Source organism: Protopterus annectens, chromosome 4.part0 (genome assembly GCF_019279795.1).
Source record: "Protopterus annectens isolate FY-2018-M chromosome 4.part0, PAN1.0, whole genome shotgun sequence".
Classification (NCBI taxonomy): domain Eukaryota; kingdom Metazoa; phylum Chordata; order Ceratodontiformes; family Protopteridae; genus Protopterus; species Protopterus annectens.
Genome location: NC_056733.1, coordinates 1,999,407,273 through 1,999,419,605, shown reverse-complemented (window position 1 = coordinate 1,999,419,605; position 12,333 = coordinate 1,999,407,273). Strand labels below are relative to the sequence as shown.

Genomic DNA, 12,333 nt, shown 5'->3' with positions numbered 1-12,333 from the left:
CTTTCGGCATTGTCAGGTAGACCCGTTATATATATATAGTATACACACACACACTCACACATATATATATATATATATATATATATATATATATATATATATATATATATATATAGTATACACACATTTTATATATATATATATATATATATATATATATATATATATATATATATATATATATATATATATATATATATATATATATATATATATATATATATATATATATATGTATATTTATATTATATATATAGTATACATACATATTATATATATAGTATACTAAAGCGTATTCTGTGTGGAGACATGCGTGAATGGGCGTACCTTCGTTGAAGGTTGTGTGTCAGAGCTGGCAACTCGACACGTAAAAATCTACTGCCATTCATTAGCGGACCGGAGTTCCGCTGTGGCGACCCCTAACCGGGAAAAGCCAAAAGACACAGCAGCAGCAGTATACATATATATATATATATATATATATATATATATATATATATATATATATATATATGGGCCTACTTCTTATTGCCGAAAACACACTTTCTCGACAACCAGAAGATCAAACCCATATAAGCGAAAGTGCACTAAATCGAAAGTGCACTTTCGCAAAAGCTGGTTCTCTGAAGCACATTACAGTGGGGATTAGGAAATACTGTTTAAAGTAGGTTTTTTTTTGTTTTCTGGTTCAGAGAACCGGCTTTTGCGAAAGTGCACTTTCGATGTAGTGCACTTTCACTTTAATGGGTCTCGATGTTTCTTGTTCGAGATTGTGAAATTTCGATCAAGAAACAGAGCCATATATATATATATATATATGTGTGTGTGTGTGTGTGTGTGTGTGTGTGTGTGTGTGTGTGTGTGTGTATATATATATATATATATATATATATATATATATATATATATATATATATATATATATATATATATATTTATATATATAAACGCATACAGTATATAAACACACACACATGATATTTTATATGAAAAATAATGCTCATTTTGTAGACACTTGCAAGCAGGCTTAACAACTTTTGTTTTTATGTACTGTACTATGTTTTGTTTTAAAGTTATTCACATTAGTTTGTTAAGAAATTTGGAAAAAATAACTTTTATGTCTCTTTTTGCTTACCAGCAAAAGTTTGAGCATTTATATACGTGAAACACTACCTGTTTTATACTGGTTTGCATGCTGAAGATGTGTAATACTTAACAGCACCCTATTATTGTGTTATCTTTTAACGTTTCACCTTTTTTTCACTTTTGGCACCCCTCCTTCCAACTTAGCACACATTCCATCTAACCATCTGTTGCATGTTCTTGTGCCAATTGCCTTTTTATTGTTCTGTTACAAATCTTTGGGGCTGGGACCAGCTTGGCTGTAGACAGATTTGGAATGGGAAGAAGAAAAACACATCAGAGCATCTATCTGCCTCTAATATACTCTGATGAGGATTTTTGAAATGCCTTATGGGCAGAACTACTGACATCATCATACATAGTATTGGTAAGCTCTAACCCATGTCAAATGCAGTGGCTCTTTCTCCTACCAATTATGGTACTGCTCCCATCACCAGACAATGCCAAATCACAAGCAAGAAACCCTTCCCCTCATTTTCAGAATGGGCAAGCTGAAAAACTGACCCTCTTCCCAGTACGCTCCTCTACTGCCCAGGCTGGTATTCAAACTCAGGCAGTCAGACTCACAGTCAGGGTGCCATCCCTCTATACCAGAGAGCCAGGTATGATATTTACCTCCTATTGTCAAATACAGAAAAAAAATGTTTTTCTTTGTCATATTGTCTACACATAAAAGCATCTATCCTTAAAAATATATAAACATTTTGTATGGTTTTGTGCTATATAGCATGGTGCTTACAGTACAAATGTATCTGCTTTAGTTTTTTTTTTCAATGAATTGTCCCTGAATACAGTATACTGCTGCAGTAAATAAGAATATGGCTGAGTGCCTCTCATGTAACTGCAGATATCTGAATGAGGTTTATACCTGACAATGCTCGTAAGGTATGATCTTTCAGTGAAGATGCTGGTGTTGTAGTCATATGTTTTATGATGATGCTGGTAGAATAATAATAAAATAACTTGTATTCAAGCTATGTGTTTTTATTTCACTGTTAAATTTTCTTGCACTGTAAGAATAACTATATGCAAATAAACACACACGGGGAAAAACACAGTAGTCCGGCTACAAGCACTAGTATACATACCAATACTTCATATACTTTTTTTGCTATTATGTATTCATTATACAACAATGAGAAACAACCCATATACACACCAAGTGTTAGAATGTAAACTGATGGACATGCCTGAGCTCCTGCATACAGTAAGGCATTTCAAAGCTTCAACCAGAGCATATTTAAAAGGTCAGTGTGTGGCAATGTGTGGTATCTTTTGGCATGACTCAGCATGTGTATTTAAAATCAGTTCTAAAAGTGTACAACTTTAATCACAATCATTGATAAGTAATGTCTCTTACCTTCACACTAAAAGCATAATGACAGTTTGAGTGCTTTTTTGTGTCTCACGCATTACAATAAGGTCAGACTCGCATACTTTTTAACAATGTTATAGATATGTCTAAACCCATACTATGCAAACATATTAATGAAGTTTCAAATTATCTGATACCCCTAAAACAAGGAAAACTTCTTATGCAATACATCAGAGTATTTAATATTTCTGTTCTCACAACAAGTGTACTTTAACCTTTGTTCACCTAAGCTAACTCGTTTTTGTTGCTCCTGTCAATTTATGTGTGACGGAGGTAGAACAACCTGTCTCCAGGACAACTTGCCTTATCTCTTTATTTGATAAGATACAATATAAAAGACTGTCATTTTGAACTTGAAGCCTTGCTTATACACTGAACGGAACAGAGAGGTCTTAAATTAAGACACAAGTGAGGAGCAGATGACTTAAACAAGCAAGGAAATTCTAGAAAATACTTTTTTTTATCATTTAGCATAAATGGGCCAATCTGGAGCTAAACAGTCTAAGGTGAAACAAGCTCGTGTTTTAATGCTGGGGCTTGATGCTGCTGGAAAGTCTACTATACTGTACAAATACAAGTTTGATGATTCTTTTAGCACTACGCCTACAATCGGGTTCAATGTGGAAATGATTGAAGAAGAAAAAAACATTGCACTCACAGTCTGGGATGTTGGAGGACAAAAGAAAATGAGGTCAGTTTGGAATTATTACCTTCAGGACACAGACACACTAGTTTACGTTGTGGACAGTACAGACAAACAACTACAGGACTCTAAGAAAGAATTTGAGCGAATACTAAGGCATGACTTTTTAAAAAATGTGCCAGTGGTTTTACTTGCAAACAAACAAGACCTCCCTGGAGCACTAAGCGCTGAAGAGCTTACTAAAAAGTTCAAAATGAAAAAGCTCTGTGAAAATAGAGACTGGTTTGTTCAGCCTTGCTGTGCCAAGACTGGGTTAGGTCTTGCTGATGGATTTAGAAAAGTAATTGCATTTTCTAAAATTCACCTGTTAGTAAAGGAAGTTAAGGAAGAAAATTACAAAGACTCAAAGGATGATATAAGGTTGTAAATGTTATTAAAAATATCGTCATTTTCTCTTTTTTTTCAAGGTTGAATGGAACACATTCATGTTTTTACAGTATTAAAACTGCACAACATTGCACCTGTTGGACTCCGTACAGCTTCTGGTCAATGTTTGCTAGTTTCTTGTTTTTATTTACTGACTTGCCTATTTAATTTATATCATACTTTCTATAGAAAATGATGCCTTAAGCATTCTTTTTATTATGTGTTCATAGATGGTCAGTAGGCTATTGCTTAACAGCCAAGCTTACCCCAAATTTACTAAAATATTGCTGACATGTAAATACCCCAAGGAATTTTGTGTTTACAATATAGGCTTGTACACATCAAGCGTTCATAGTCTGCTCCTGTCCATTAAGGACACGGCTGCCAAACCACGGGTAAATTTGCAATTTCCTGACCATTGGTATGTTATATATCTAGACATCGTTTGATGATTAATGCTGTTATATTCTCACATTTTCATTTAAAATGCTTTAATCATATAGCTTTCATGTATTATCTGACTTCTCTTTACCATGCATTCTTTGCTGAATGTTTAAAAGTACATTTTTAATGAGATTATTAGCTATATTATAAATGATCTGCTATGTCTCAGAGGTTTTCAAGTCACTGTTGCAGCAGCATTGATTCACTCAGCAGCTGGACTAAGTAGTATAGTGGTAAATGATTGGGAGAGGCTATGTCTTTGTTATGTAGCAGTATTCTAGCTGTACAGAAGCAGTGTTAGATAATCATTTGTGCAGTACTGAAGACAGGCCCCGAGCAAGCAAACATTGACATAATTGCTAGTCACGGTTGGGGTGAAGGGGGAAAAAAGTTGACAATTGTTGGCATTTAAGAATTTAATTAACCTGCCACCATACCTCTAATCTGTTTAGAATTTCACAGAATGCCTAGATTTTTGTCTCAATTTTTTTGTCTGTGCTTCATTAAATGTGTGGTTTTCTACAACTCATTAAGGATTGAAATCACTAAGGTAATGATATACATATGAGTTTCAGATTTCATGTCCTTCAGAAAATGCATGCTTATGCAAAAACTTACTATAACAACTTCCTAAGTTTATAAGAACAATAATTAAAAACTATCCATGATCTTGGGCCTTTATTTCCCCATTATTTTTGACTTTGTCCCGAATTCCTATAGTAATGGTTGAGAGATTATGCTCAGCACTGTCCATCACATGAAACGCAGTGACATTAGCAGTAGAACCCATGAATGTTAATTTTAGATCTGAGAAACTGAACTAACTATGAGTGAAACAGTAAATATATCCCAAAGTTGAAACCTATTTGTTGTTTTTATGTTCCTCAAATTCTACGGATAGTGTATCCAGTAAAAACAGTAATAAAAAAAAACAGTGGGTGCTTAGTATTGTATTATGCAAGTGTAAGTCTGTATGTATATCCTTTATTAGTTACTGATACGATCATTTGAAAATGTTCAGTTTTATTTAAAAAATTGGTAAATACTAATTGTGGAAGGGGAGGGAAAGAAAGGTAGGTATGCTAAAAGAAAGGAACACATTCAGAGCAATCGAGCTGAAACATGAAAAGGTGACATACATTACCATATATCATAATCCATAAATGCGTATCAGTGAGTCAGCCTGTCAGTGTAGTAACAGCAATACAGCTGAAATCAGTAAGATGGGAATGATTCGTCTCTTGGAGACAGGGCTTCAGTGATCATGAAAGCAGACAGGTTAGTTATGGTCTGCTTTCTAAACAGATTTAAATGTTGAGTGAAACAGGAACCATGCAACATGGCAAAGAGAATGCCCACCATATAGCCCAGGTGCATGCCTATTCATGCAGCTGTTACGTGCTGCCTCAGAGGAGAAGCAAATAAGACCTGTGCCCTGTACCACACTTCATCCATAAGGCTGTGTGCTGAAGCTCACTGTTTATATGGTTTACTATCACACTATGTGCGATCAGCCAACGTGCAAAACTCAGGTAGCAGAACCAGAATTGTGATTACTGCATTGTCGAACCTTACAATAGCGAACATTCGCTATAGCAGGGTTTGACAATGTAGTGCAGATCGCACTATAATGGGGATCAGGAAATGTAGCCTTTCCTCAGTGTAGTGCGATCTCGGAGTTTGTATATATAAATAGGGGGGGTGTGGGGGGCAGGGAGGCTTGTTGTAGAATGTTGAGCGGATTTGAAGAAGTACTATGCGGTCTTTCCTGTTTTGACTATGGCGGTTCAAAAATGTCAATCTGATGTCCACAAAAAACACCATTCGACAATTTTATTGTTCGGTCATATCATCTTCCGACTAATTTACACTTGGACATGTGATAGTAAACCGTTTATACTGCCCTCTTGCAACAACCTTGGTTCTGAACAATCAGTGAGAGTATACAAAGTTTGAGAAGTGACTGGGCAATTTGAGGTAATTTGGGAAAACAAATGGGGAACATCTCATCTACAAATATCAGTTTCACATGTTAAAAAAGAAGTTAATTTTAGAACCAATAAATGCCCATGTTCACTGCATTAATGAAACACATTTTTCTGATATATCACAATTTTAGGTTATTGCATTCCCCCAAAAATATAAATTCCCCAGTGTTATGCCCTGAGTCACAGTGGGATTTAGCAGCAGTATACATGAGTAACTCATGGTAATACGCATTCATTATCATCCAGCAAATGTGTTCAGTATCGCCAGCTAATGTATATAGTGCCTTATGCTAATATGCAGGGAGTATATAACAACGGCAAAGGTGACATGTATTTTATCACAAAATGATGAATCATAAATTGTATAAATGGTCACAGTATTAGTGATCAGTTTTAATGTAAGAAGTTACTGCTTTTAAAAGTTTGATTATGCAACTGCATTGTTGGAAATATGCCAATGGTGTTTTCCGGAGTAATTCTAACCTCATTAATATACAGCCACTTTTCACTTTTCTAACTCAGGTGTAAAAGCCTAACAAGAAAGTGAAATTTGTTCTGACAGTCTTGTAAACCTGACTTGCCCAAAAGATGCATACTTATAATTCCTTGTTCTGGAAATTAGCCTTGGGGAAAAAGGATGTACTAAAGCCAAACAAAATGTTTCATTTAAATAATATGCAATTCAAAGAAATGGAAGCATTCTCTCTCTGTAGTATATAGTCACTTGATTGTAAGAGGGATTCCCATATTTAATCAAAAGCATTAAGGATGATAAACATATTAATAATGCAAATAATGGTAAAATGTGTTGGAGCTGAGCAAAATACTACTCTTCCAATGTCAAAATGGAAAACATATACGTCCATGAACATTCAGCTTTTTAGTTATTAAGTTAGTCATTATTTTATTAACCAAGTAAGTGAGTTGATGTGAATGTACCACTTTCAGCCATAATTTATGGAAAAAATGAATATACACACAGCAGTCACACGGAACACTGAAGATATATTGTGAACACATTAGTATCATCATTAGTTAAGATTTTAACAAGATAGAGAGAGACAAAAGTGCAATATAAAACATACAAGAATACTAAGAAATGCAGCAGCATCATGGTACAGATTTAACAATCCTTAGAATACAATGGAAAGATAATCCCTTCATTATGAGTACTGCAAACATTAGCTGGGTTCACAACATTAAAAACAAACTGTAATTTGGACAGAAAAGCGGGTACATTTTGTCTTCTCACTAAGGAAGCTCATAACAAGCTTGTTAAAGGTGACAGGATTTCTCAATCATGCATACGAGGCAGGTAAAGTACAGTGTGCTATACAGATATAAATAGAGAATACTTTGTCTCCAGTACATAACCAAGTGCATGGTGCTGCAATGGTCATTTGGGCACAGGCTAAGAATTTCAGAATGCAGACAGTTTGGACAAGGTGTAACGAATAAGCAAAGAAATTGAGAGAAGTCAGGTTTTTTAAGTCTCTGTACCACAGAGCTTCTAAAATACGTCTGAAATAAATGGGGGGGTAGCTGACTTTCAAGCATGTATTTATGTATCTAGCAGTATTTATACATCAAAGACAGAAATTAATGAAGTAAATTAGGCTACTGCAAATGCTTTATAAGGTGCTGATACTGTTTATCAAATACAAGCCGTAACACTCAATATTCAAGCCATAATGGAAAAATATTTATAAGAAATGGGTTTTCTGGTAAATTGTTTTATATTTGTTTAATTAGTGGTATATTTGTATATTTTTATATTTCTGATATAGTTCCTAGCCCTGATGTTTCAGACTTGTTGTAAGATATGTAATTGTCACTGTAGGAAGTATTTTACATCCAAAATATAAGTTATTTAAGTATTTATTAATGTCTACACGCATGCATGAAAGGCAATGAAAGCACAGCTCAGCATAAAAATTAACAGTACCTTTTATTTCCACCAAACAAGTCAGTCTTGTACAGCTGTTCCAGCAAACAAGCAATCTAGCATATTACTGCTGCAAGCCCTGCCAGGACTTCTCCTCAGATGTAGCAACAGCAAGAGAAATTCAAATTCATAAAAAGTCCCAGCTGCACTGGCAATTCCACAAATCCTGGAACTTTGAGTAAGTTCCCTGCTTACCCAACGTTGAGCCTCAAAATGAAGAACCTACTTCTTGGTTTGCTTCTTCCAGGCCCACTCCCTTTTATAAAAGCAATGATTGGAAATCACTGGCTAACATAAGCAATTTATAAGTATTGTGAAAATTTCACATGTGCAAGATATTTTGACACACATTTAAAGGCATATACCTCCATTTCCATGCACAGTACACTGCAATACCTTAATGAAATGGGAATAAAGTGCATTTGGTTCTATGCCACCCTGTGAGAGAAGGCATGGATGAGCTTAAGGAATGTATTGCTAGATGATGGTCCTACTGTGAATGCAGACAGTAATGCATAAGCCTTGTCAGGAACTAGCAGAAGTAGAAGGTTAATTGCTCACATCCATCATGATTTCTTACAAGTTCTTCAAGTGAAGACGGTGTTTGAGGAAATAAAATTTCTACCAGAAAGATCAACAATTTTGAAAGACATGTTAAGGTAGTCATCTTGTTGAAGTTTTTTATAGTTTCCCGTGGTTTTTCATCTCTTCTCTTTTTGGAAGTAGCTAAGTGACTTATTTTTTGAAATAGAAGTAAGCCCTACTACCATTATTTCACATGTAAGGAAGTGATTCTAATTAAGGAGTGTAAAAATATCTAGAAATTACTGTAGAATGGGTTTGGTATCAGACTAATCTAAAGATTATGACCATTTTACAATGACAAGCTCACAGATAAGAGATAGTCCAGATTATTTCCAGTGTCATAAAGGTGTTGCTTTTGCTAGATTTAAGCTTGTTCTTTAATAATTAAGGATAGTAGTAACAAGACCATAATCATTAAAAGCAGAGTACAGAACTAGAGTTTGGACAGTGTTGGATGAAGATTCAGTAATCAGTTCATCAGTGATGGAGTTTCTACCTGAGACAGAGTTAGGTCTGGTTGTTTTAGGTACAGTCTGTGAGAAATTATAGCCATGCCACAGTGACATGAGAAAAAAAGGGTTGCTGTGGTTTCAGTGCTAGTCTACGTCTCCTAACATGATGACATTAGAACAACCAAGATGGGAGAAAAAATGCATGTGTATGTTTTGGATTTTTTTCTATAAGGTTTGCAAATAGTGAGTGGGCACATAAACTGAATGATGTTTTTTTATTTTGTTGTGACTCCCATTAATACAAACAGAAAAGACCCAGTTAAGGTCAAAACCAGTATACCTTTGTGCATAAGGAATGTGAAGTTGGCTTCCTTGGATAGAAAGGAATATTGTTCATCAACTAGCTTGTTTTGTTTTCCTGTTGGCACTTTTGTTCCTCTATGACAGGTTTGCTGTGGTGGGGGTGACAGCCAAGAGATAAGTAGCCATCCATGCACAGCTGGATTTTTTACACACACTATTTTATCTTGCGAGGTATCAACTTATAGAGTAAATGTTTGTTACTATCTAGGTATGACACCAAAGCCAGTGAAGATGCTACTTACCCTTTGTTGAACTACTTTCAGGATGACACTTTTTCTTACTAGAGATTTCAACTGTCTAGTGTAGTCCTCAGAATTCTAGCACTGCCCACAGACCAACGATCACAGATGTACTCAAATATTTCAATAAAGTCACCTCTGAGCTCAAGCTTACCAACAGAAAAATCACCACCAAAGGCAGCTAACATTTTCAAACTGCTCCTGGCTATATAATGCCCATAGTCAAATAGATAATGTCCATTGTCTCAGAATTTATATAATGCCTCTATATAGGCTTTGTGGTCAGTCCCAACATACTATCATGCAGCCAAACTATCACATTAGCAGTGTCACCAACAACACTCCTCCCACACACTATGCTGTATGTAAGACCTATCTGTTTTGTTCAGAGTTTAACTGGTTTAAACACCATGATACAACAATGGGAAGAAGAACTGCCACATATTTATCCTTACTTAGCACTTTCCTTGGCTCATGAATAGACAGGGCTACTCCTCAACATGGACTTTATCAAAGCCCTTAGAGCTAGGATTCAGTTAACTCACAGCAAAATAGCTAATGCCCAGAAAAAGTTTAAATCTATAGTTATTTCATAGCTCCAAACACAGAAAAGCTAGCAAGGGCCTCCAGGTTACAATAGCCTGAGAGTAACAACTCGTACATAATAAGTCCACAAATAAAAGCTGTGTATATTAACCTTGGTTCTGTCTTAAAGGAGCTATGCCTTTACTATAGTTCTTCTTGATAAGACCAAATTCAGACAGCACAACTCAAAAAAAAAGTACAAATTTGAAAAACTGAGTTTTGAAAACACTGAATGCCTCCAACAAAAAAAAAATGGCAATGCTTTAGCAAACCTCACAGATGTGTGTGTGTGTGTGTGTGTGTGCATGTGGTATAAATGGGGGCTGTGTCTCCCAGGGGTTCCTATCAGTTCGTCGAAACTTCAGCAGTTCGAACACCATATGTTCGAACTATGAAGTTCGAAAACTGATTATCGCGAAGCCGCGGAACACCGAATTCTTTCCCAGGGAAAGAATTTGGTTGGCCGTTTTTGTGACTTCACGATTTTCAGCACTGTGGTGGAAAGTTACGAGTCGGGTTCAGGTACGTGTGCGATTGTGCGGACGTTAGGGTTAGGGCGCGGATGAGATGGGTGTGCGATAGTGACAGACTTTACTGTTAGGGTGGGATAGGTGAGTTAGGGGTAGGGCACGGGTCAGGTGAGTGTGCGATAGTGACGGACCTTAGGGTTAGGGTTTGGGTTAAGGTAAGTGGATAGATAGTAGCGTATGTACAGTTTAGTGTAGGGTTATATGTAGGATTTTAAGTGTATATGTGTGTGGATTGCTGTTTTTTTGGTGTGCTTGTGTTGTGTGTGTGTTTCTTGGAACAGCGATTTTTTTCCCAGGGAAAAGAATCGCTGTTCTAAGCATTTAATATTTTTGCGCTTCAAGGTTAGAAGTTCAAACATATGGTGTTTAAACTTCTGCCATTTCGTCGAAGTGATATAGACCCGTCTCCCAGACCACTGTAACCATGAAGAAAGGAGAAACATTTACAAAAAAGAATTTCATATTGCTTTCTTTCTTCAGTGCTTTGGATCTCAAAGTCATAATAAGCAGGGAGGGAGTGAGGACAAAACCCATTTCATGGTGGAGATGAAGAGAGGCATAATCCCTGCAAAAACATATTTTTTGCAGTTTTCCATGGAAAGTAGCCTGATTTAGTTTCACTTGTTGTTTTCTGTTTTCCCCAAATTTAGTCTAAATTCTGTCTTCAGTTACTTGCAATGTCTGTATTTAACCTCATCTGTCAATCATCAATTATGCTACATTATGTAATACAAATAAGTTAATATTGTCATCATATGTTAATCATATTTTTACCATACAAACTACAGTCAGATTCCTTGCTTTCAGAACTCTAATATACTATGTGTTACCTTAATTCTTAAATTTAAAGGAAATTGAAGCATAGGGTTGACTGCTATCTCAATTTTTATGCTGTTCTGCAGTATTTGTAAGCTACGTAATCATTATTGGAGGAAGTATTTATTTCTTTTGTTTTTTCTTTATATATTTCCAGGTTACAAGCTGCATTCAAGTTGCATTAGATACTTGCTACATCTCTCTGTCGGTATGGAGTAGGATCCTGTGAAGCTTCAGGTGGCAATTGCTGCACTGTGGTTGTCAGTGCATTAACAGACCGACAGCACAACTTTTGGAGTTGGAACTGCTTTGGGGATATACAGAGATCTGGCATTTCTTTCATTAGCATGACTGTGTTCTTGCTGTAATTTGAAGGAAGATGTAAATGTCTAACAATTGGATTAGTTGTGCAGCGGTGAGATAAATTATGTCTCTGTGATTAACAATCTAGGTGGTACTTCCTTTCAGTGTGCTATGCATTTTCACCTCATTCATCTAATTAGTTAAGATTTTGTGAATTTCCTGGAAATAAACACTTTGAAGAATAAGTCATCAGAGACTTTATAATGTTCTTTTTAAGACTGTGAACCCGAGGGACAGTAGGCAGTGCCTAGGGTACCATTTCGCCTAAGTCCAACGTTATACATAGACTTGTAATGCATCATTGTAGCATCAAAATGTCAGCAACTGTGAATGTTCCTTTGTGAGATGGGTCAACCTAGTGTTGTACACAAGCCTCTCATAATGTAAGAGCAGTGTAGCAACAGGTCAGTCTGGGCATACTACTCCTAAAAGTTTG

The 12,333-nt window shown here is 35.9% G+C and overlaps 1 protein-coding gene across 2 annotated transcripts; it reads left to right on the top strand.

The window, feature by feature from the left end:
- The first annotated feature begins 2,836 nt into the window (after nucleotides 1-2,836).
- On the top strand, nucleotides 2,837-12,082 carry ARL14 (ADP ribosylation factor like GTPase 14). Of its 2 annotated transcripts, none has more exons than XM_044069623.1 (2): nucleotides 2,837-3,501; nucleotides 11,692-12,082. In XM_044069623.1, the coding sequence occupies exons 1-2, from the start codon at nucleotides 2,995-2,997 to the stop codon at nucleotides 11,761-11,763; spliced, it is 579 nt and encodes a 192-aa protein (XP_043925558.1). In that variant the 5' UTR covers nucleotides 2,837-2,994; the 3' UTR covers nucleotides 11,764-12,082. The 2 variants fall into 2 exon arrangements, with proteins under 2 accessions (XP_043925558.1, XP_043925557.1); XM_044069622.1 differs by having other exon boundaries at nucleotides 2,837-3,581.
- The last annotated feature ends 251 nt before the right edge of the window (nucleotides 12,083-12,333 follow it).

Bases quoted from the DNA above. Each gene is read 5' to 3' on its own strand.
- ARL14 (XM_044069622.1), top strand. From the start codon at position 2,995: ATGGGCCAATCTGGAGCTAAACAGTCTAAGGTGAAACAAGCTCGTGTT. The intron at 3,582-11,691 runs GTTGTAAATGTT...ATATATTTCCAG, and splicing joins GACTCAAAGGATGATATAAG to GTTACAAGCTGCATTCAAGT.